The sequence below is a fragment of the Dromiciops gliroides genome, chromosome 5, assembly GCF_019393635.1.
Source record: "Dromiciops gliroides isolate mDroGli1 chromosome 5, mDroGli1.pri, whole genome shotgun sequence".
Classification (NCBI taxonomy): domain Eukaryota; kingdom Metazoa; phylum Chordata; class Mammalia; order Microbiotheria; family Microbiotheriidae; genus Dromiciops; species Dromiciops gliroides.
The window spans coordinates 293,883,617-293,906,815 of NC_057865.1; the positions used below are offsets into that span (position 1 = coordinate 293,883,617).

Consider the following 23,199-nt stretch of genomic DNA (forward strand, 5'->3'; position numbering starts at 1 on the left):
CCGGGGGCTGATGGCCGACCGGCCCTCAAAGGCGGCCTCTTCTCTGTGGTTGTGGACGCCCCCCAAGCTGGGCTGTCTGCTCTGCAGCAGCTCCCCGAGGCAGGCGGGGGCCCCCAGGATCAGTATCACTGAAGACAACTCTCCGAGGATATGACGAAGGATCCGCCCACAGAGACTGACCCGGCCGGGAGTATCTGGGGCATCTGAGTGTGGCAGGCTCTTGGCTAGCCCGAGCTCACAGAATCTCCCTCAGGCTGCCAGGGCTTCCCTGCAAGGGGCAGCTGGGCCTCAGCAGGAAGCCCCTTCCCCTTGGGGACTGCTTTTCAGACCCTAAAAGGCTTTTCCTTACTGTGGGCCCAATGCCCACCTGCTCCCAGGCTGTTCCTAAGACTGTCTGCAGGAGCCAAGCAGAAGGTCTCATCAAGCCTCTGGAAACCATGCCTGGCCCTTCCCACCAAGTCACCACAGGGTCCCAGGCAGCTCAGACCACAGGGCCTTCATGCTCTCCTGGATGTCGCAGGCACGGGGCTGCCCTCCCTGTGAGGCATACGAATGCAGCCGCTGGGCTATGCCATCAGATTTGCCATGGAGAGAGCTGGGGCAAGCAGCCCAAGTCCCCCGGGGAGCCTGGAGGCTTGGCCGGGGAAGTGGCGAGAGCTGAGCCCAGTGGGGCCTCACAGGCATTCTGTGACGCAAGGAACAGATGAGGAAACTGAGGTGCAGAGGAATGAAGGGCATCGCCCCCAGCTCCTGCCCACAGCCGCACCCCAGGCTAGGAGCGCTCATCACCAGAAACTTCTAGGAGCCCAGGCACTGAAAAGAGTGATTTCTTGTGAGCACTCCCGTGGGACCTATTTCTGCAGAACGATCTACGCTCCATCCTATGCTGGCCCCGAGGGATGGTGCCAGGGAATGCCCTTCCCTCAGCAGTCTTCCCATCACATCCCCTGTACATTGGGGGCCCCTCATGGGCAGGGGGACCCAGTTCTCTCACTTTCACATCTCTAATGCCTTGTACAATGTAGAACTGGACTGAAGTTGGACGTTGCCCATGATGGACACAGAAACCATCCAAGGTGCCCCTGACAGCAGGGGCTTCTCAGCCCTCCCCAGGGGAGTTACTCCAGGAACACCCTGATGGGGCAAAGCCCCCCAGTAGCACAGCAATAGGGGTGACCTCTCCCAGAACAGGCTCCCAAGGATGCTTAGCAACATATTCTCAGGGGACATCATCCTTGGGCAGCTCTGGACAAGAAGGTGGCTCCAGGGGGGCAGCTAGGTGGCGCAGTGGATAAAGCACCGGCCTTGGATTCAGGAGTACCCGAGTTCAAATCCGACCTCAGACACTTGACACTTACTAGCTGTGTGACTCTGGGCAAGTCACTTAACCCCCACTGCCCCACCAAAAAAAAAAAAGAAAAAAAAAAAGGTGACTCCAGTTTGGACACTGGGTAAGGCTGATTTCCTAGCCCTGCCAAGTTACCAGGGATGTCCAGAGGCAGCAATGGGGAAGCTGGTGAAACCCTATAAAAATCATCATTCTCTGAGACCAACAAAGCTGATAAGCTCAGGCAGCAGGCTCCCAGCAAAGACCCCCAAGGGCTGCGCTGGCATATTTTCAGCATCCTAGTGAGCACTGAGAAGGATGCTCAAACACCACTGGGCTCTGCGGGGGGCACCGAGCTGCACCCTCCTCTTGCCTCCTCTCCCTGAGCCTTGACATCTGGAGCCCCCGCCATGCTCACCTGCTGTGCTTGTTTGGCAGGGCCTGGTCGCCCGTCTGGCTAATCCCAGTCAGAGTCACGCCTTCTGATGCCTTCTTCTTCTCTCGCCTGCTCAGTGTCCGGTTCAGATCTGCAGACCATTCCTGGACAGCGAACACGAGGCCTTTATGAGGATGAGACAGGTGACATCTGCCCCCACTTCTTGTCCTCTGTTTCCCTTCTCTCCCTCATCACCACAGAACAGCCGTCACTCCACGGAAGTTCAGGGCTTACCGAGACCTCTCTGCACGGCAACCCTGCCCAGATAGACACACCAGCCAAGCAGAGCCCATTTGAGGCCTGGCAGAGATGGGCTCTGACTTGCCCCCAACTCTGGGTACAACATAATGTCAAGTGACCTTGGCATCTCTTAGGGACCTGACCCTCTGATGTCATTTGACACATCAGCAATCTGATGGGCAGCTGGATGACATGCTGGGAACAGAAGCTCAGAGGGCATGGCTGGGGGCCCACAGCAGGCAGCAGAGAGGGTGTGGGGACCAGCTTCCCATGTGGAAATGCAGGGTGTGTCCAGGGGACAAGAAATCCCAGAGGACTCGGGATCCCCATAGAGGGTCAGCCCACTGGAGGAGACCCCTCTCCCTCTCCCTCTCTCTTTCTCTCTCTCTCTCTCTCTCTCTCTCTCTCTCTCTCTCTCTCTCTCTCACACACACACACACACACACACACACACACACACACACAGAGAACAATCATTTTCTCCTTATCCTTCAGGCTAGGGTATTATGGAAGGGCAGTGAGGCAGTGAGCCAGCCTCAGCATCTACATGTCCTGGGTTCAAGTCCCATCAGTTACCCCCACTGGCAGCTCCCTGACTTTCCATGCAGACAAGTTTATCCCCAGGCCGGAGAGGGAGTTTCTCTCAGGATGAGAAGAGAGGCGTGGTCTCTCCCTCTGGCCTGACCAACAGTTGCTGAGGCCTGTGGGTTCACAAACCACATAGCTGATAGCAAAAGGCCCCTAAAAGAGGGGGGAAGGCTGGATTCCCCAGCTCTCCTTCTCCTCTTCAAGGGAATGAGAGCCTCATTGCACATACCAAGAATGAGGCCCTACCAGGCTGGGTGCCACACTAGGTGCAGGAGAACCCCTGGCAGGGGGTGGGGGCACCAGGCCCGCAGCAGTGCAGACCTTCCTCTTTATACATACAGTAACTACATTGTCCAGCAGCCTGACCCATCCCTTTCCTATATACAGCAACCAAGCCATCAGCCTTCATTAGGCACCTACTGTATGCCCGGTACCTTGCCAGGAGCTGGGGATGCGGGCACACTGGGAGGTATAGACAGAACACACACAGGACGCAGGGACGCTCACAGACTGAACACGCATGCAGGTTCCCCAGCACCCCTGAGAACGGGACTGCAGAGGCCCTTGTGGAAGGGCTCTTCCTCCAGGGATGCACAGACATGTGTGAACAGCGATGGCCACAGAGCACATCTTTATTCCCACTAATCTCCCTCCATTCTTTACAGTCATGTGGGAAGTGGGCCTAGGCCGAGGGCTCCCTGCCCAAGGAAGCTTCAGCAGCTCTGATCTCAGTCCAAGCCTCGAAGCTGCTCCGAGGAGGGGACTAAGGCCTCTGCAGGCTGCAGGTGGAGTTTGGGTCTGGGTGTGGGAGGCTGCCTCGAGGATGGCGGGACCCAGTGCTACCTCTGAGAAGGGCTAGGCCTCTGTCTCCTGACCACAGGGCAGGGCCAGCCATATTTTCAAAGAAGGACTTAAATCACGTGTGTGCCTGGAAGAAAGATGGTCTGGCAGCAGTGCCCAGCACGCCAAGCTCTCTGATAGCCAGCCTCGGGCCGCCAACAGCAGCTCACTGAGGAGGTGGAACGATGGCTTCTGGGCACTGAGTCACCACCCCCTTTGCTTTTCCACCCGCCCAGGAAACAGCTGATTTTTCATCTAGATCCCACGGGGAGGGCAGTTTACTAAGCTGGGCTCTGGCAGGCTTGTGTCTCTCCACCTAGGCTTAGAGAAGCAAACCAAGAACCAAACTGCAGCCTGGGATTTGGTGAACAACACTGGGAGCTGCTATTGCTCAAACAAGATGCAGGATCAACACATAAACTGTAACATCAAAGTAGGACTTACTTCATCCTTATGACACGGAAAGCATAAAAAGCAAAATCATTTCATTAGACAGATGTAAACCAGGTGGCAGCTAGGTGGCGCAGTGGATAGAGCACCGGCCCTGGATTCAGGAGGACCTGAGTTCAAATCTAGCCTCAGACACTTGACACATACTAGCTGTGTAACCCTGGGCAAGTCACTTAACCCTCACTGCCCCTCAAAAAAAAGATGTAAACCTGAAGTGGACATGGGCTCAAAGGAGCACAGCATGGTGGGGTGGGCGGCCTCCCTCCCTTGGGTGGGGCAGTCGGCCTGATCCCCTGTTCTACAAAGGAATGCCTTGGGCCCAGAGAGGGGCAGGCAGCTGGGGAGAGGTGGGAGCCTGGGCTGGAGTGGGGGCTCATCGCCTGCATGGGCTGCAGGGCCCCTTGTGTCCATTTCAGAAGAAGGAGAATTCTATTGGCCAAGGTCTCTGTCGAATTTTGACAATGAAAGGAAAGCAAGGCTGATTGAGAACAAAGCTGTTGCTCAATAAGTAAGACCCTATGCCCTTTAAGGGAACTGTAAAAGGGGAGAGAAATGGCGGCTCAAGTTCAAAGCCCTCCCCACTCTGGACCAGCTGGTAAACACCAATTCTTATTCAGATCAAGGGGCCTCCAAGGCTCCGTTTTACTGAGGCGGAAAACCGAGGCTCATTCGCAGTGTGAGAGAGGCCTGTCACTGCAGTAGCATATTTGCCCCCTGTCTATCACCTCCTGCTTAATCTAACCACCCTTTGTGGGCACGGTCAGGAATATCTTCCTCCTTGTTAGCCCCAGAGCTAAGAGCCCAGGTCATTTAGGCTGTGCCTTGGCTGGGGCCTGGCCCATAACCCAGTCTCCCCTGGCCCCCTCCTCCATTCCCTATAGCCTCCTGCTGAGGTGCTGGACAGCTCCAAGGGGCTGAAGAGCCCCCCTCTTACAGAGCCCTTGGGGGTCAAGAGTAACAAAGCTAATGCCTCTTCCACAAGACAGTCCATCTGACCGGCCAGTCTCCCTGGGAAAAACATTCACAGTTTCTTCAGCTGTGCATGTGGAGAAGCCCCAGCCCTGGATTGGCCCTGGAGCCATCTGTCTCAGCTTAACCTAAGCTGTGCTGATTGCTAAGGGCCAAGCGATCCTGGGGCTGAGTCACAGGCCCGGTCAGTCACGGCTGACATCGCTGCTGCAGGACAAAGGGCCAGCTGGAGAATTCTGGGTAACAGACACTCTGAAATACACTGAATCGACTCCCTGCCCCTTCCTTCCCGGCTGCCCTCACGGGAGGGCTTGCCGCCTACCTCAAACTGCGGCCAATTCATGGACATTCCAGGGCCGTGGTTGGCTCGGAACCACCGCAGATCCTCCACCGTGTCTGCTGCTTGGATGTTCTGCTCCAGCTCTCGGTAGATGTTCTTGTAGCTAGGCCGGGGAGAGAACAGGCGCGGTGGTCACTGTGAGACTCTCAGGTCTGTGGACATCACCCCATGTGCCTCAGAGGAGGCCACAGCCCCACAGACGTCCGCGAGGCGAGGCCCTGTGCCAGGAAGACACAGACATTCCTGCCTTCGAGGTGCGTCTGGTCTGTCTAGCTGGAAACTCAATCAGTTATACAAAGCCTTCTCCTATCAGTCAGAAGAGAAGAGAGTAGGGGCAGCTAGGAGGGGCAGTGGACAGAGCACCGGGCCTGGATTCAGGAGGACCTGAATTCAAATCCAGCCTCAGACACTTAACACTTACTAGCCATGTGACCCTGGGCAAGTCACTTAACCCCAATTGCCTCAAAAAAAAAAAAAAAAGAAGAAGAAGAAGAAGAGAGCAGAGGACACACAAAGAGCTTCCTTCAGAGCCCTTATGACAACCCTATGGAAGAGGCAGCATCGGTGTAGGCCCATTTTACAGATGAAGAAGATGGCCCAGAGGAGTAGCGGAGCCTGGAGGGGGCAGGGCGAGCTCCCATCCTGGGAGCCTCACTCTCATACCACTCTATGGCCCCAAGCTCAGGAGAGCTGCCCCCTCACTCCAAGGGGGAGGGAGAGGAATCCGGGCAGCCTATAGGGAGGACGTGGCATGTGAACTGAGCCTTGAACGACAGGCTTTTAGGGCTTCTGGCAATCCCTCCTTTCTCGTGGGTCAGAGGCTGCTGCATTCAGTGCCTAAAGAGACCTGGGTCTTGGGGACTGCTCACAAGAGTCTCCTAGTAAATCTCTGAGAAGGATGAGGCTGGGCCCTGGCACAGAGGGCATCTTCCTTCACTCCCACCTGTGGGAGCCCAGTGCTGGCAGCGTTCCCTGGGCACCCACGCTCAGACCGCCTCCAGAGGCATCTGATCAGTCAGGATGCCCTGCTGAGAAGGAAGGTCTGGCCTCAGCCTCCAATGCCCTGGGGCTGCTGCTTTCCTGTTCTCGTCACAACAATACTCACCAAGCACTTCTGAAACCCTTCTGTATGCCAGGCCTTGTGCTAAGCTCTGGGATACAGAAGGAGGCACGAGACAGTCCCTGTGCTCAAGGGGCTTATACTCTAATGGGGGAGAGGATCCACCAACCACTCGGGCCACATGAGACACCTGCAAGATGAGCTGGAGGGCAGCAGCCACGGGAAGGTGGCCTCTAATCCAGGCAGATGAGGAAGGAGGCCGGGAAGCTGGCGGGGAGCATCCCAGAGAGCCTGGCCCAGGGCTGACGTGGGGGTACTGACAGTTTCTCTGTCCCTGTGTCACCTGGTTGCCCCACCTGGGCTCTCCTATGGCCACTAACCTGCTGATTGGGAGAGGGGAGAAACCTGAAGGAGAAAGTGGGGCCTGATGCCCAGAGAGCAGCTACCAGCCTGAGAAAGCATGCCAGGGTGACTCCCTTTCTGGATAAGGCAGAGGGGCCAGAGCCTCTCCAACTCCAGACTCACAGAATACCAGGGTGGGCAGGCCTGAGAACGAGGGGGTCACCGCCACTGCTGGGGCTGGGATGGGGCCTACTGCACCGAGCTGGGGCCTCTAAGGGAGGCAGAACCGCAATCATTCCCAAGGGGGACGGCTGTCCCAATCCCAGAGCCTCAGCTGACCCAGCCTAGGACGATAAGCCGCCCCGGAGAGCCCAGGCTCGGCTGTGGAGAAGCCTCCACAGCCGGGGTGACCAAAAGGCAGCGTGAGAGGGGATCTGGCCAGACTCACTGAGCTGAGATGAGGCCGGGAGAGACGTCCCGTCTCACCTTCTCTGCGCTGGCAGACGCGAGAACAACTCAAGGGTTTCCTGCTAAAGTCCGGGCCCCCAAGTGTTCTAGCAAAGGCCTTCCGGACCAAAGCCCAAGTCAGGCCAAGGCACTGACCTGCAAAGGCATATAATTGCAACGAAGTATTGCAGAACAAGCACCGGCTCTGGAGAGAGAAGCCCCATGGAGGCAGGTCTGTGCTCTGGCTCCGTGGGACCTCCAGCGAGTCACGTAAGTGCTCTTGGTCTCACCGTGCTTACTGATACCGAGGGGACAAACACCAGCAGGCCTGCTCATCCCCAGGCTGCTGGGAGGATGGGGTGTGGGGGCTGAATGAGGAGGTTTGGCACAGAGGTTCCCTGCTTCCTTTAGGCCCTTGGCTGATGGTGCCTCCCCCTCTGCTGACCACCCACCTACTCTGCCTGTATCTGACTGGACCTAGGGATGAATGAGCCGTCTCCCCCTTGAGATGGGCGGGGGAGACAATGGATTCTGTCTCTCTTTCTATCCACTGGTGCTTAGCAGGGGGCCTCATACACAGCAGGTGCTTAATAAGTGCTTGCTGACCATCCATGTCTTGCTGACATGTCTATATCAAGCCACACCAGGAGAGAAGGTGGTTTGTTTTTACAGAGTAAATCTCCATTTTGGAGCCTTGGCTGGTGAAGACTCTGGTGCCCCACCCCCTTACCTGGGAAGGTTAGACAGGTCAAGATGCTTCTGAACCTCCAGCAAGACCTCCCGGAAGAAGCGCAGGCGTTTTTCCTCAAACTGCTGACACTGTTCGAACACCTGCTCCATGTTCTCCATGTACTGGGGGGTAGCCTGGTCCAACTCCTTCAGGGATTTCTCATACTTGTCCTTGGTCTAGAAAAGACCCACCCGCCCCATTCATGGTGTGAGGCAGGAGTCCCCTGGCTGTGCCGCTAAGCGCAGGCCTGAGCACCACCTGCCCAGGGAGGTTCACACAGGAGAGAGACCCACAAAGTCCTCCTCCTCCATCGCTAGCGTTTAGGAGGTGCCGAGACTGGCAAAGTGCATGGGGGGGGGCTGAGCTGTGCATTCTCCCTCATTGTTTGCTCCACTCAGCCCCACTGGGACATTGTGGTTTGGAGGTCAATGAAGAAGCACTGATTAGGCACCTACTGTGTGCGAAGCACTGTGCCAGGCAACAGGATGAGAGACAAAAATGAAATAAACAGTCCCTTCCTTCAAGCAGGGAAACAAACAGACGGACGGGCACAGACACGTGTACATACATGTTTTTGTGTATATGTACAAAGTGACCACACCGTAGTTTGTTCATTTGGGGGGGGGGGGTAGTGGGGAGAGGACTCCTGGGGGGGGGGGGTCAGAAAAGGCTCTGAGCAGAAGCTGACACTTGAGCAGAGTTTTGAAGGCCACACGGGCTCCTGAGAGGCAGAGGGAGGAGAGGGCACACCAGGGTTGGGGGACAGCCTGGGCAAAGGCCCAGAGAGGAGAAATCCTACTGCTGGTGTGAGGAATACCCAGAGGGCCAGTTTGGCCTGACTGCAGGCCACAGGACGGGGAAGAGCAGATGCCAGGCTTGGAAAGGGAGGTGGCAGTTGTGAAGGGCTTAATAGGGAGCCCTCAACTGTAGAAGAGAGAGGTGCCTGGCCAGCTCTGGGCTTTCACAAAACCCCTTGGGAGGGGGAGAGGTTGGAGGAAGTTCACAGCACTAGCCTTGGCAGGAAAGGCGAGGAAGGTCTGAGCCAGGGGGTGTTGGTGAGTGCAGAGAAGGGGATGGATGGGACAGAGGTCATGGACCTGGAGATGTAAGATCCCTCAACCCAGTGGGAGGGTTAACAGAAGAGGCCAAGGCTCTAACCTGAGACACTGGAAGGACGGAGGGAAGGAAGACAAGGAACGGGCTCGGGGCCCGAAGTGAGGAGTTTGGGTGCAGATAGGCCGGATCTGAGCTGTGTTTGTGGGGCGCCCATCCGTCCGGGAGGCAGGTGGCCATGTGCGGCTGCCATCCAGCTCTGGGAGTCGATTGTGATTAAACCAATGGGAGGCTGATGAGTCAGAAGAAGGGGGTGCGGGCCAGTGGCTCGGGGAGTGGAGACGTGAGTGAAAGAGAGCAGCGCTAGAGGGAGGGGTTGCCCAGTAGAAGTGGGTGCTGAATAGTATTGGATGCTGTGAGGCATCAGATGAAGGCATCTAGAGAGCGTTGCTAACTTTGTGGAGTGCCGTTGCACCACAACGATGAGGCCTGGGAGAGGGAGAGAGCTTGGCCAGATAGAAGACGACAAATCGAGGGGACAGTGAGGTCTAGAGAGGGGCTCTCCAGGATGGGGGAGATATGGGCACGTTTGGGACAGTGGGAAAGGAGCCAGTATGTAAGGAGAGACTGGGAGGTGGGAGAACATCTGGGAGAGAAGACAGGAGGGGTGGGACCAAGGTCACAGTGGGTGGCCTGGGTGAAGAAGAGAGCCAATTCTTCAGCAGGGACCAGACTAAGGGAGAAGAAAATGAGGGATGGTTTCCAGAGTGTGGAGGTGCAGAGACACAGAGGAAATGCCCCAGAGGATGACGTGCCCTGGCTGGCATCTGAGGACCTGGCCCTCTGCGGCCCCATGCCACGGTCTCGGGCAGAGGAACACGTGCCGCCGCATTCCCGGTGTCTGCAACGCTCACGTCAAACTCATCCTTTCAGGTGCAGTTTAACTCAGCCGCTTCCACCAGGTTTCCCCAGAGTCAGAAGCGTTTTCTCTCACACATCATGTCTCTCATGCACTGAACACATGTTATTTGTGTCCTATCCCCCATCATGCTTCCTTCCAATGAGAGCAGGGACTTGGTGTCTCTTCATCTTCTCAGCCCTAGCACAAGGGTCAGCAGTGGATACATTTCCTACCTTATGTCCCGCTCACTTCTAGAATATCGGAAAGTGTCCTTCCACCTCCCCCCAGCAGCTTTGTCCTTCATCCTCACAGGAAGCAGCTGGTTGTCAAAGCATACACTCGTCCTCTTGCTGTGCGTCCAATCCCAAGCCACCTGAGCCCAGGGCCAGGAGGTGACGCCAACTCCTCTCTCTCCCAGGTCCCTCAGGGAGCCCTTTCTGGATTAACTGGGCTGTTTCACAGCAAGAGTTTGTCAATTCTCTCCCCTTTGTACGACTGAGGCTGAGTCTCGGTGCCTGGGAATGATCTTTGGTGGGGGTGGTCATTTGTCCTCAAAAAAGACCAAGGGTAACGGGAGGTCATGACTTGCAGTGAATTGGACTGAAGTGGGGGAAGGCCATGCAAAGTCAGCCACCTCATTCTCTCCTCCAGAGCCATCAGAGTCCAGTGGCCAGATCTAGATCAGCACGACTGGCCATGGCTCCGGATGCCTTTTTAAGCAAAGGTCTTTCAGTTTGCCTGGGACAATGCCCATTCGGCAATTAAGGATAGGTACAACTAGGGAGCATCCCTGTGCACAGAGCATGGGGCCTGCTGTCAGAAAGTGAGTTCAAATCCAACCTCAGACACTTTTCTAGCTGTGTGACCCTGGGCAAGTCATATCCCCTCTGTCTGCCTCAGTTTCTTCATCTGTAAAAAGGGGATAATAACAGCCCTGGAACTCATGGGATTGTTGTGAGAGTCACGTGGACAGAAACTGTAAAGCACTTAGCCCAGTTCCTGGAACAGAAACGTCAGCCATTGTTACTGTTGAGACCTGGGCCACTGCACTGTTTCTAACAGTCCCTGATATGTGGTCTCAAAGAGCTACAAGTTCTCACATTTCTTTGGAGTAGCCCTTGCTCTTAAAAACCTAAGAGGCGCGTGGGGGCACGTGGGCCTCTGCTGACGGAGAGCCCACGAGGAGGGGAGGCCAGCTCAGTATGGCTTCCTCTGATCAAGGGCACATTCCCTCCCCAAGAAACCCCATCCAAGTCACTGCTCGTGCCAAGTCTTCACCCCTGGTCCTTGCCAGCAGCTCTGGTGGCGGCCGATGACTTCCCTTTGCGTTCCCGCTGGCTTCTCCCTCCCCCTTTTCGTCTTGAGGATTTCATTCTTATGAGTTCTTCCCTCCTGGGGTGACTTCCCTCATAGAACCTTAGGCCACACAATCCTTTCTCTGACCTGAAAAATCCTTTCTCTCCTGGGACCCTGGCCCATGCTGGTGCAGACTTTCATCCTCTCAGTCCTGGACCCCTGGTGGGTCTTGCCTGCCTCAAGTCTCTCCCACTTTCGTGCATCGTCCATTCAGCCACCAAAGTGATTTTTTAAAGCCCACACCTGACCAGTGACCTCCTAGCCAATAACCTTTATTTTCCCATGTCGAGCTATTGATGGGCAAAGAGATGGAGCTTTCCTGTCCCCAATCTTGTCTTCAATGTCGACCCTACTGAATAAAATGAAGGGCTTGCGACAAGCTTTGGGTTTTCACACCCAACAAAAACCCAAACCAGGACAGATCCTTCTGGCCGCCACCGCACACTACTGGCTCCTGATGGGTTTGTCCCCTGCTAACACCCCACGCTCTTTTCAGATCTATAGCTGCACATCTAGCCACACTTCTCCCATCCTCTACTTAGCCACGAAGGAGATGGACGTTTGAGGCTACTGAGGGTCAATTCTCAGCATAACTGAAAGAGAACATACCAAATGACGGGGGAAAATACCCAGTGTTCATGCTACAACTGAGAAGATCACCAACTAGCGAACCGTAGGCCCAGCCTATTTTCTCCCATCCATCTCATCTTTCTACTCGGAATCACAGATTTTGAGAGCAGGAAGGGTCTTGTCCTTCAGCAAACCCCACTGGTGGTCACCCTGCTCCTTCCTGACGCACTCCAATGAGGGGAAGCTCACTTCACTCCTTGGTAGGAGCTCTAACTGTTCAAGTGTCTTTTCTTACATTAAGTCTAAACTTGCCGCTTTGCAACTTGGACACGTGACTCCTGGTTCTGTTCTTTGTATAACAGTCATGCAAATCTCTGAAGACAGCTGGCATGGCCTTAACCTCCCAGAACTCCCCGAGTTTTCACTTCCCCAGGCTAACCTTTAACCAATCAATCCTCACTGGGCTCTTCCACCATCTCAGCTGTTGTCTTTGGGACATCCAGAACCAAACCCCGTTCTGCAGCTGTGGCCCAGTCAGAACAGGGTACAGAAGGATCATCCCAGCCTAATTCTAGGAAGGTCACCCTCTGCTTTCTTGGATAGCAGCTGACTCATATTGGCTTTGGGTCCCCAAAACCTCTCAGGCTTTTGTTTTCAATTGCAGCAGACAGTCTAGCCATGCAGAATCTGTCATTCACAGCATTACTGAGAGCATTCGAGATGATGCTACCGTTAGTCATCTCTAGTCACCTGACAACCTCAAAGGCCCAGAGGTCACAAGATCTCTTGGTGCTTACTGCAAGTTGGCTCAAAAAGTATTTGACTCAGTGGAGTAAAATGGGACCCTGAGGGCTCTCCTCCAACAGGGTGCATCCCACATGTGTCAGGCACATCCAAGAGTCGACAGGTGCAACAACAAGCGAGACCTCGGACTGCCATGCGGCTCTCAATGTGGAGGGAGGCCACCAAGGGCATTTCCTGTCACCTGGAGACTGGCCAGAGGATCCAGCCATTTCCCTTAGGTGGGGAGGTGCTTCAGGCACTGCTGTTCAAGGAAGACATCCCAGAACAAGGCAGAGCATCCTACGGGAGTCTCACTTCACTCCAGAGCCAGACTTCACCCAAGAGAAATCCAGGGAGAAAGGTTTCTTCTCCAGGTTCTGCAGGGCCCAGGCACCTGGGCCTCCTCCCCACCAGGACCTTGGACAGAACTGAGGGTGGGCTGGCCTGCATTTGGGAAGTCACACAGCCGCCCTGTCAATGACCTCAAGGCTCTCCCGGAAATGGAGTCGTCTACTTTTCACACCCCTAGTCTTGGGGTGGTGACATGGGGCCGACATTATAAACTCTCCAGGTCTCAGAAGACTTCAAGCTGCAGCTTGCTGCAGGGGCAGCTGAGAGATACAAACAGTGAACTAACCCTCCAGTATGACCGGTGTGCAAAAAGCAGAACTGTACAAAACATCATGGATGGAGGGGAAGCAAGCCTGGCAGAGGGACAAGTGACAGGGTGGTGGGAGGAAGTGGTCTGGGTGGACCACCTCCCAGCACACCTGATGCTGCCTCCTTGGGAGGCCATGGAGTTAGCCCACCAAGGCAGCCCTGACTGCTCCAAATACGCCCATGGCGTCTGAGAAGGCGGAAGGCTGCAGGCTGGCATCCTGGATCTGCCACATGCCGCCTGTTTCCCCTATCTGGGCCCAACATTTTCTCACCTGTAAAATGCAGGGTGAGGGGTATTGGACAAGACGATTATAACAGCTCTGCCAAAGCTATGTATTATGAGCCCACGATCTTCTTTGCTGGAACTGTCTTTAATTCAAACAAAGAATTAATAAGTGTCCAAATACATGCACACTGCAAGAGGCAGGGGTGGCAAAGAGGGAGGCTCAGAATCAAGAAGAATGGGATTCAAATCCACTCCCTGGACACATCCCAGTTGGCTGACCCTGAGCAGCTCAGAGCCACAGACATCCCGAATGGGAGAGTTAGGAGCCCAGTGTCCTCCACCTTCCAGGGTGGCCTACGCCACTGATGTGTGGGCAGCCTTACACCAGCCTCCTTGTATCTTCAGTCCTGGCTCCAGGCCCTGGGACTGAGCAGAAGCGGGCTGGGCCTTTCTTCACAGGGCGGGTGCTGAGGCTCCCTGGGCCCCTCACATACTTTAAGCTGCCCTAGGTAGCAGTCTGTTTCAATAGCGGGAATTCTCTGACCAGGAATTCCCTGCATGGATGAAAGCAGACAGCAGAGCCCTCCCTCTACAATGCTCACAGCTCACAACAGCTAGGAGGCGTGGCTTACAGTGTGAGAGCTCCATAAATCAGACACTGACCCAATATTTACTAAGGGTCTATCATGTGCAGAGCACCCTCCCCAACCTCACACCTCCCTCCATTTCCCCCTTTCCCGTTTTCACATTTGAGTGAATGTGTATGTATGTGCACGCGGGTGTGTCTGTGTGCACCCCCCCCCCCATGACTGAAAGACTTAAGAAGATGCTGGGAAGAGACGGGAGGGGAGAAGGGAGGGCAGAGAAGGAGGCAGAGCAGGGGGAGAAGGGCCCTGTCTCCAGCCCTGGTGTCTATGGCGAAGGTAACCTGTGTGGCCAAGGGGCCATACCTTGAGCACGTCTTGCTTGCACTTCTCGACTTTGTCCTGGAGCTTCTTGAGCTGCTCTGGGTTGAGGGCAGGGTCCGCTTTGCTGTTGGTCTCCCTCGACACGGCCAGCTTCTCCTCCTTGCAGGCAGCATGGTACGCTTTCTTGGACGCCTCCACCTGGGGGAACGTTTCTGGGTAGTGCCTTTCTAGCACTTTGGAGCTGCCTGCTGAGCTTATCTAAGGCTGAAGCCCCTGGGGAAGTGATGCAGTTTCAGGAGGAAACAAGAATGTTTCAATCACTGTGGCGACCCCAGAAGGACCTTCTTTCACAGGGAAATGTTGGAGATTGGGGGGGGGGGGGGGGCGCGGGGAGAGAAAGATCCACTGGCCGGGGGCCAGAGGAGAGAGCAAAGATGTATGTTCATTTGCAAGACAGGGCTCGGGAGGGCGGGCCCCCAAATGCACAAGGAAAGCCAGCTCCAGAGAACCAAATGGCCCCTGCTTAGCGGCAGGGATGTGGCTGGGGGCCCCTGGCCTGCGCCGGAGCAAGCTCACCCAAGGCTTTACCAGAGAGGAAGGCTGGTCAAGTGGGACCCACCACATTCCAGAACCAACCCTCCCATGAGGAAGTGCCTGCCTGGGCAGGGCCAGTGCCCCATCCTCAGCCAGTTACCTCTTTGAGCTTCTTTGCCCAGGGCTTCTGGGCCTTCCTGAATCCATCCTCTGCCTCTCGGGTCTCCTTGAACCCCCCCATCATCTGCTTATGAAACGCCTCCTTCTGCCAATTCTTGATCTTCTCAAAATCCTCGTTCATCAGCGAGCCCTTCACATCCAGGTGCAGCTCGCTCACCTTCTCCGCTTCAGACATCATGGCATTCCAGGCCTTTTCGACAGTCCCATACTGTGGACCTAGACATGAGAGAGGGGTGGGTTTGGGACCGAGTGGCAGGACCTGGGCTGTGGGCAACAACTGGCATAGAGGTTGAGGCTGGATTTCTATTTTCATGACAAACCCACCCCCTACCCTCATCCCCAACACTGCTGAATACTCAGCTCCCATGATCTAAGTTTGAGTTTGTTTTTCTTAAATGTCTTACTTGGGAGAGAGAGAGAGATTGAGATTTTAATGGGGCAGAGTTGCTTTTTGGGAAGGCAGAAGAAATCCGGCGTAACCTCCGCTCCAGTATAACAGGGTCGTGGGAGAGGGAGAAGGCGAAATCCACCACCTTTCCCCTCTTTGGCTTGAGGAGGGCTGATGTTACAGGGCCCCGTCTCTGCTCATCATGATTAGTGCTGCTCCCAAAGGGAGGGGCCCGAGTTCTCACAGACAGCCAATGTGGCAGGATTCTACCTCCCTGCCCTCAGCATCCCCCACCATGCCTCCTTTACCTGGTGAACCCAATCGGTCATCCCATCCCTCCCTTTGCTTCCAATCCCTGGCCCTGCTCTTCTTCCTCAACCCGTGGTCCTCTCGCAGGCTCTCACCCCCTGTACTGGGCACCCATTCCTTCCTTCCCTCCCCATCTTGTTCCTTGCCCCAGACCTGGCACAGAGCCACTGCTGGGGGAGGGGGGGGGTCTTCTCCCCTCTTCTCCATGGCCCCGCCCACCTTCCACCTTGCCCTTGGGACCACCCTTCTCTCCAGGGGGGTTGAGAGCTAAAAGGCCTGGGTGTTCTAATACTGGCTCTGTTCCTCACCTGCGCAGTGGCCAGCCAGGCCTTTCCCCCTCAACAGGACTGGCCAGAGGCTCTCCAAGGTCCCCGCTAGCCCCAAATCCTGCCACTTAGTTCCTCTGTGGCTAAGCTGACTCATGAGGAAAGGAAAGAAACACAGAGGCTGGACCCCTCCCTCCACAGCGGGGCAGCTGCTTCTGGCCAGCAGCGGGCAGACTAGAAAGGCTCCAGGCCTCGCCCTGGTTCTAGCAGCGCTGAGGCAGAGCCTGTTAGAAAAAAGGGGGCACACAGCTGGGTGTTAATGAAATGTGAGCGGCTGTGTCCTGCTGCCACCGCGGGCCGCAGGGGCCCATGTCGGCTCACTTGGGACACTAGCTGCAGCTTCCCAGACGCTTCCGAGGAAGTGGAGGATGCTGTTGGCTGTTTATCTGCCAGAAACTCCCAGTCCAGTGGCGTGGCCCTGGGCCACGTCCACGTGGCTTAGAAGAGTGAACACCACAACTTTCTACGCTGTTGGGAGCTACAAGTCACTTCCAATCCACAGGGCAGGCACCACGTGGATTGCCTGGGTTGGGCTCTGGGCCAGCCGGGGCCTGAGCTCATGCTCTGCAGCTCCTCCAGAGGTCAGGCTTATATCCACAAGGCTCCAGGAGTCCTAGACCCAAGGGCTGCCCAGAACATGTGCACTACTAGTGTGGAATGGTCTTGGGAAGCCCGTCTTGGAGGAGTGAGAGGAGCTGAGTTCAAGTGCCATCTTGACCACTAGCTGCCTGGTTCTGGGGTCAGCTCGGACAGACCCGAGCCCCTGAGGCTGCAGGCTGCTGCTCATGGAAGGAACAGCATGCTCTGACGTCTCGGTGCTGGGCACTTCTGACCTCTGGCCTGAGATCCCTCCACCCCAACCCCAAGATCCTGCGTGTAAGCCTCAGATTTTCAGAGCCCGAAAGAACTTGGACAAAAGGCAGACAGACTGGACGTGTGCTTTCTTCCCTCTGTACAATTTCTTTTGAGGAAGCTCCTTGTAACTAGGACTGGCTCCGTCATTGAACACCATAGCAGCTAGCGGAGGGAAGGGCCCAGAGGCCCGGGGCCTAGCAGTCAGGCTTGTCTGAGAGCTGGCGCTTTACAAAATAGCTTTGTTTCCTTCCCTTTTTCCTCTCCTGAGGAGGGAGCAGGGAGAGCTCTAGTGGGACGGAAAGTTCTTAAAAAGTGAAATGCCCAGAGAGGCGATCTAATCTAGCCACACATTGTACAGATAAGGAAACTGAGGCCTCAAGTAGTGGAGGGCCTTGGGCCTGGCCAGTGAGCGGCAGAGACTTCGTAGCTGCCTCGCTGACACTCACAAGCTGCCTGGCTCTGGGGAGATCCAAGGAGATGACCGAGGCCCAGGCAGCCACCCGACGGCCCACGAGCTGGGGCAGACAGGCCGGGCTCCGGTGCTGGAGCACCAAGGCCTGGGCTTCGGCCGTGGCCGCTCTTACCCTTTTCCACAAGCTGCTTCCACCGCTTGGCCCACTCCGTGAGCTGCTGCGCGTAGGCCTTCTCGATGCGTGCCCGCTCATGGATACAGTTCATGAGGTCATTGCAGAGTCGGTGGCCATCATCAATCCTCTTGACCGTCCGCTTGTAGTTTCCAACCTAGGACACAAGGCGAGATTCGTGTGTCACTGGGGCATCTTGGGAGGAGAGCTGAGCGGGCGGGGAGCCTGGTGCCACTGAAGAGGGGATAGCAGAGCTATGGACAGCAGGGGCTGGGGGCAAGGCCAGGAGCAGCAAGGGAAGCCCCCTGTGAGGGCTAAGCTGCCCCACCTGGCAGCTCTGCCTCAGACAGAGCACCCACCCCTTTTAAGGGGGCACAGAAGGCATTTTCACCATGGCCTGGAAGACAATGTCACATTTCCCTTCTCGAGAAGGGGCTCTGCTGCCATTTTGAAGGCTGCCCTCCCCTCGCTATGTGGGTGGGTCGTGCTGAACTGGTTGTCCCCGGGGCCTAAGCAGGGGGCGCTCGGGTGTGGGCTGAGAGAAGAGCAGGAAGGGTCTTCTTCCTTGTCTGATCTCGCATGCATTTCATCATGTGCTAGAATAGCCTCTATTCAACTGGGCATAAGCACAAACAGAACAAAGCAAGCAGAGCACTCAGACTTGGAGTCAGGCGACCCAAGTTCAAATTCCTGTGGGTCTCTTTTCCTACAAAATGAAGAGGGGAGAACCAGAGGACCTAAAAGGTTGCTTCCAGCTTTGGATGCTAAAATCTCCTAAAAGCAAAGGACCACGGGGCAGCTAGGTGGTACAGTGATAAAGCACCAGCCCTGGATTCAGGAAGACCTAAATTCAAATCCAGGCTCAGATACCTGATACTTACTAGCTGTGTGACCCTGGGCAAGTCACTTAACCCTCATTGCCCTGGGGGGAAAAAAAAAAGGCAAAGGACCAGGTGTCATCCAGGCCTAAGCATTATTGGTGAATGGGGCAAAGGAGAAATCCAGACCAAACACCCTGGGAAGATCAAGCAATTCAATTCAGCTGACATCTGTGACGTGCCAGCTGCTCCCAAGGCACGATGATGGGCTCTGGGGGCAGGGACAAGGACTTATCACTTAGGATTTCCTTGGCATCAGGAGGACCAATGACCTGCCTGGGGTCACACCACCCCGGGCCAAGGCAGTGCTCTGACCCAGGTACTCCTGGCTCTGTCCACTGTGCCAAGCTGCCTGTCCAGATGGCAGGGCACTGAGTAGCTGAGCACATCACAAGCACAACCTGCCTTCAGTGAGATAAATAAACAGAATGCATCTCCAACATGTGAGCCTAGGGAGTCAGAAGGAGGAGGGGCCAGAAAGGGCCTCCTCCTTGGGGTTGGGGTAGATTCTATACCCGGCTGTGCACAGGGACAGAGCCGGGGTACAAGCTACATGAGGGGAGAGACAGTACATCAGGGAGGCTGGGGTGAGACTGCCGGGGCCCTCACTGCCAATGGGGAGCTAGAGGAGGGTCATGAGCAGGACAGCACCGTGGTCAGGCCTATGCTTCAGGAAGATTATTTCTACAACTGGAAAACAGACAAGAGAAAGGAGCCTGCTGCTAGGAATCTGCTCGAAGAATCCAGGGACAGTGGTCAGGGACAGAACGAGGTGGGGAAAGAATGGGACAGATCCCAGCAGGCTGTGCAAACAGAACTGACAAGCTCTGGCTTGTAACGATTGGAATAACGCCACCTGCTGGATACTTACTGTAGAGGAGTTCTGCCCATGAAGCGAAGGTCTTTGAGGGCAAGACCAGGAGTCAGGAAGTGACGCGGGCTAGTGGGAGGAGGAAGGAAGAGACTGGCGCTCAGGCTCGCTCTCTTTCCTGAGGACGCTGGCGGAGAAGGGAGCTAGAAATGTGCTCTCCCTTTAATAGATAGGAATCTAGGCCTTTCTCTCTCTCTTTACCAAACTCTTATTCTCCTTAATAAATGCTTAAAAGTCTAACTCTTGCTAAAGCTTATAATTTATTGGCGACCACTCATTAGATATTTTAGACAGACTAGCTAGAATTTTACCCCTTAACAGGCTACAGAGGTTGAGGGAGAAAAGGTCACTTGAGGCACATTCCCTGACAAAGAGCAGGCATGAATCACTATAGTTTGCCTAGAAAACCTCAGCACAGCAGAGGACAAACAGCCCAAAGCTCCCGTTTAGTTTAAGGATGCATTGATGCTCAAGTCACAAAAACCATAAGGATTTCTCTGCACGGCAGGGATGAGATGCAAGAGGAAATAACAGGAAGGGAATGCCACTGGAAACAAAACACATCCAACCTAAAAACATAAGTAGGAACTCATTCCCAGACCTTTGACAACTTGTATAAGGAGGCGTTTTGTTCATATTAGTTTTGCCGTTTAAAAAAACAACAACACCACACCTCCCTTGCTTTTAAAAATATCAGCTTGTTTTAATTTTGGATCACAAAATGGCAGAGATGATCTGAGAAACATCCAGAACTTACCTGGAATCCATCTCATGCACAGTATAGCAAGTCTTCAGACACTTACTTGAGTGACTCTGGGCCAAGCTGCCCTCTCATGTCAGAGTTGGGAAGAAGGTCACCTGGTGCTTTTGCTTGAACCACTCCCAACAGCAAAATGAGCCAACACTATATTTTTAAGGGACAATGTCCTTGTGGAAATGAATTTTGTCAAGTGTTTCTCTTCATTTCCTGATATAAGTGCGGGGCCAAGGATGTTTTTGTTTTTAAGAGGATTGTGTTGATTGCTTTCTTAATGTTGGCTCCTTGCATCCCTGGTTCAGATACGGATTCCTCGAATTGAATATTTGGGGGATAAACTGCTGTAGTCTTTTTGCCAAGACTTCATTTAGAAATTCTGAACTAACATTCCCTAATGACGTTATTCTTGAATTCTCTTTCTTGGTCTTTCCCTCCCTGGTTTAGGTATGAAAAAAGGGGCAGATTTTCTCCTCCTTTCCTCCCTCCTTTCCTTCTGCCCTTTGTCACTTCTTTTACAAAATTATTGTTTCTCTGACTTGAATGATGAAAACAGTGAATGCAGAGAAGCAAAGACCGCCTTCTCTGAACTGATGCAGAGCCAGAACAATGGAGACAATGAGCATGACAATGTACATGGACAGAACAACTATAGAAATGAAACTTGAATGAAGTGGAATTATAAGCCCCAAGCTTGGTCTCAAGGAAGAGCTAGAAGCAGGCACTTCCAGAGGTGGGGGGCTATGGGTGTGGAACACTGCACAGAATATTTTAATTACTGTTGAAATGTTCTTTCTTGTTTTAAGGGAAGGGTTCTCTGGGAGGGGGAGGGAAGAAGGGATATATATCCTAGGAGATGTAGGTGTTGTAAAAACTAATGATATAAATATAGTTCTTATTTTAAAAAACAAACAATCCAACTGAATTCTTCACTCCCTCTGTGCCCCTGCCTGCGGTCTCAGCTCTCAAGGCAGGTTCTGCCTCGACCTTGTTCAAGAACAGTGTGGCCTCCTCGGTCACTGCATCCTGGAGGGTGACGGAAGCATGGCCCTGCCATCAGGCCTTGGCAGCCTGAGGCTTCCGGAGGCCTTGACACAGGTGTCCTTCTCTCAAAGGCTGATCAGAGGACGTGTGACAGCTGGGCCAGAGATCAGGGCAGCGGCATTTTAACTAGAAGAGAGTTAAGGGGGCGGCAGAACCAGAGAGCGGCCGGGAGGCCAAGGTCTCCCTCTCTGTTCCACAGGCCCTCCTCTTAACCACCCCAGAGAGATAATGGTCTGACCCCTTTCTTCCAATTCCCCAGGGATGCAGCTCTCTTGGGAAACTGCTCCAGTTCCTCACAGTCTCCCCAGTCATGAAAACCCTGCAAAGGGCCAATTGAAACCTCTTGCGTAACCTGAGCCTGCCTCTCATTGTCCCATTCTCAGAGGCCGCACACCGGCAGACTTAGTGTGTCTCATTACAGGCTCTAAGAGGGTTATTAATTAGCCGCCCTCCTGGCCTCTGAGCTCATCCCTACAGTCCATCCTGAGCCACAGGCATTGGCTGGGGGCTCTGAGCCGTCCCTCTTCTCCTCCTGCTGCTTCCACTTATGCTTCCTCCAGCACCACCAAACTGACCACCGGGCCTACTGGTCAATTTTTAAAACTACCTCCTTCCTAGTCATTCTAGAGACGAGATAAATGTTGAGACTAGGGGACACAGGAGTGTTCAACCTGTAGTGAAAACTTGGAACTCATGAATTTGTTTTATGTGCGCAAGTGCGTGTGCACGCACACACACACACCTGTGTCTCATAACTGGTTTTGTTTGTAATTTCACGTATCATTGTCTACATGTAAACATTGCTTCAAGAAGGGCCCCGTAGGGCTCACTAGCTGGCCAATGGGGTCCATGCACACAGAAGGTTCAGAGCTTTGGACAAAATGCCATTCCTGGCCTTCTAGTGCTCAGACCAGTGGAAGGAACAGCACAGTGTGCCACTGCTCCCTCTCCCTCCTGGTCTCCTCCTCCCTCTCTGACTGCCCCTTCTCCGTCTCCTTTGCTGGACCCTCCTCCCAATCACACTCTCTCACTGCTGATGTCCTACAGGGCTCTGTCCTGGGCCCTGGCTCTTCTCCCTTTATACGATTTCACAGGGTGCTCTCCCAAGTCCCCATGGATATAATTATCATCTCCATGCTGATGATTCTCAACTCTATCTACCCAGCCTTAACCTCTCTCTTGGCTTCCAATCAGACGACTATAGGACATCCCATATATATCTCAAACACAGCATGTCTAAAACTGAACTCATTCTTCCTCCGGCAAACCCTCCCTTCTTCCTAAGTCCCCTATTGCTGTCAAGGGCACCACCACCCTTCACAGTCATCTGGCCTGGCAACCTACACGCCACCCCCAACTCCTCACTCTCTCTCTCTCTGCCTCGCCTCCAACAGCTGCCAAGTCCTACTGATTTTGCCTTCATGTCATCTCTTGCTTATCTTCCCTCTCCCCTTGGGCACTGCCCTGATGAGGGGCAGGTCCTCGTCTCCTCATGCCCGAATGACTGCAAAAACTGCAGGGGGAGGGAGGGGGTTCTGCCTGCCGCAAGGCCATCCCCACTTCTATCATCCACCCAACTGTCAAAGTGGTTTTCAGTGGTTTTCCTAAAGCCCAGGTCTGACCAGGTTGCCCCCCACCCCCACCCCAATCTGATAAACTGAAGCAGCTCCCTATGGCCTCCAGGATCAAACAAAACATCCTGTGTCTGACATTCAAAGCCTTTCCTACCTGCCCTACCCCTCCCTCCCCTTCCTCCACATTTGCTGTGACCCACTGGCCTTGCTTATTACTGAGGAAGCTCTAAAGAAGGTGGGATGGAAGGGAAGGGAGCTGAGCAGGGAGAAGAGTCCACAGAGATCTCACAGGGGTAGGGTCTCAAAAGGGGGTGGGGGAGGGGGCAGCTAGGTGGCGCAGTGGATAAAGCACCGGCCCTAGATTCAGGAGGACCTGAGTTCAAATCCGGCCTCAGACACTTGACACTTACTAGCTGTGTGACCCTGGGCAGTCACTTAACCCTCATTGCCCTGCAAAAAAAAAAAGAAAAAAAAAAGGGGGGTGGGGTCTGGCAGGCAGAACTCAGTGCCCAGCTCCAGAGGCTTCCTTCTCCTTCAAGGTGCCAAATGTGCAAGAAGAGACTGAGGACTCTTAAGGATTCTTTGTGTGTCATTTCCCCTCGTTGATGCCATCTTCATCTGTAAGACTCAATGATGCCTAAAGCTCCTTCTGGTTCTCAATCAATGACCCCGTTCA

General features: G+C 54.4%; 1 protein-coding gene across 10 annotated transcripts in view; it reads right to left on the bottom strand.

Annotated features, from left to right (window-relative positions):
- The window catches only part of PACSIN2 (protein kinase C and casein kinase substrate in neurons 2), a 142,510-nt gene that overhangs the window by 2,419 nt on the left and 116,892 nt on the right, over window positions 1–23,199 (bottom strand). For 6 of the 10 annotated variants that reach the window (XM_043967075.1, XM_043967074.1, XM_043967068.1 and 3 more), the window contains 7 exons: window positions 17,403–17,559; window positions 14,921–15,156; window positions 14,269–14,424; window positions 7,770–7,945; window positions 5,173–5,293; window positions 3,876–3,881; window positions 1,746–1,867 (listed from right to left, as the gene is read on the bottom strand). In XM_043967075.1, coding sequence (XP_043823010.1) covers window positions 1,746–1,867; window positions 3,876–3,881; window positions 5,173–5,293; window positions 7,770–7,945; window positions 14,269–14,424; window positions 14,921–15,156; window positions 17,403–17,496 — 911 coding nt within the window. In that variant the 5' untranslated portion in view covers window positions 17,497–17,559. The remainder of the gene's footprint in view (window positions 1–1,745; window positions 1,868–3,875; window positions 3,882–5,172; window positions 5,294–7,769; window positions 7,946–14,268; window positions 14,425–14,920; window positions 15,157–17,402; window positions 17,560–23,199) is intronic. The other 4 variants (XM_043967076.1, XM_043967071.1, XM_043967073.1 and 1 more) reach the window with 1 other exon arrangement.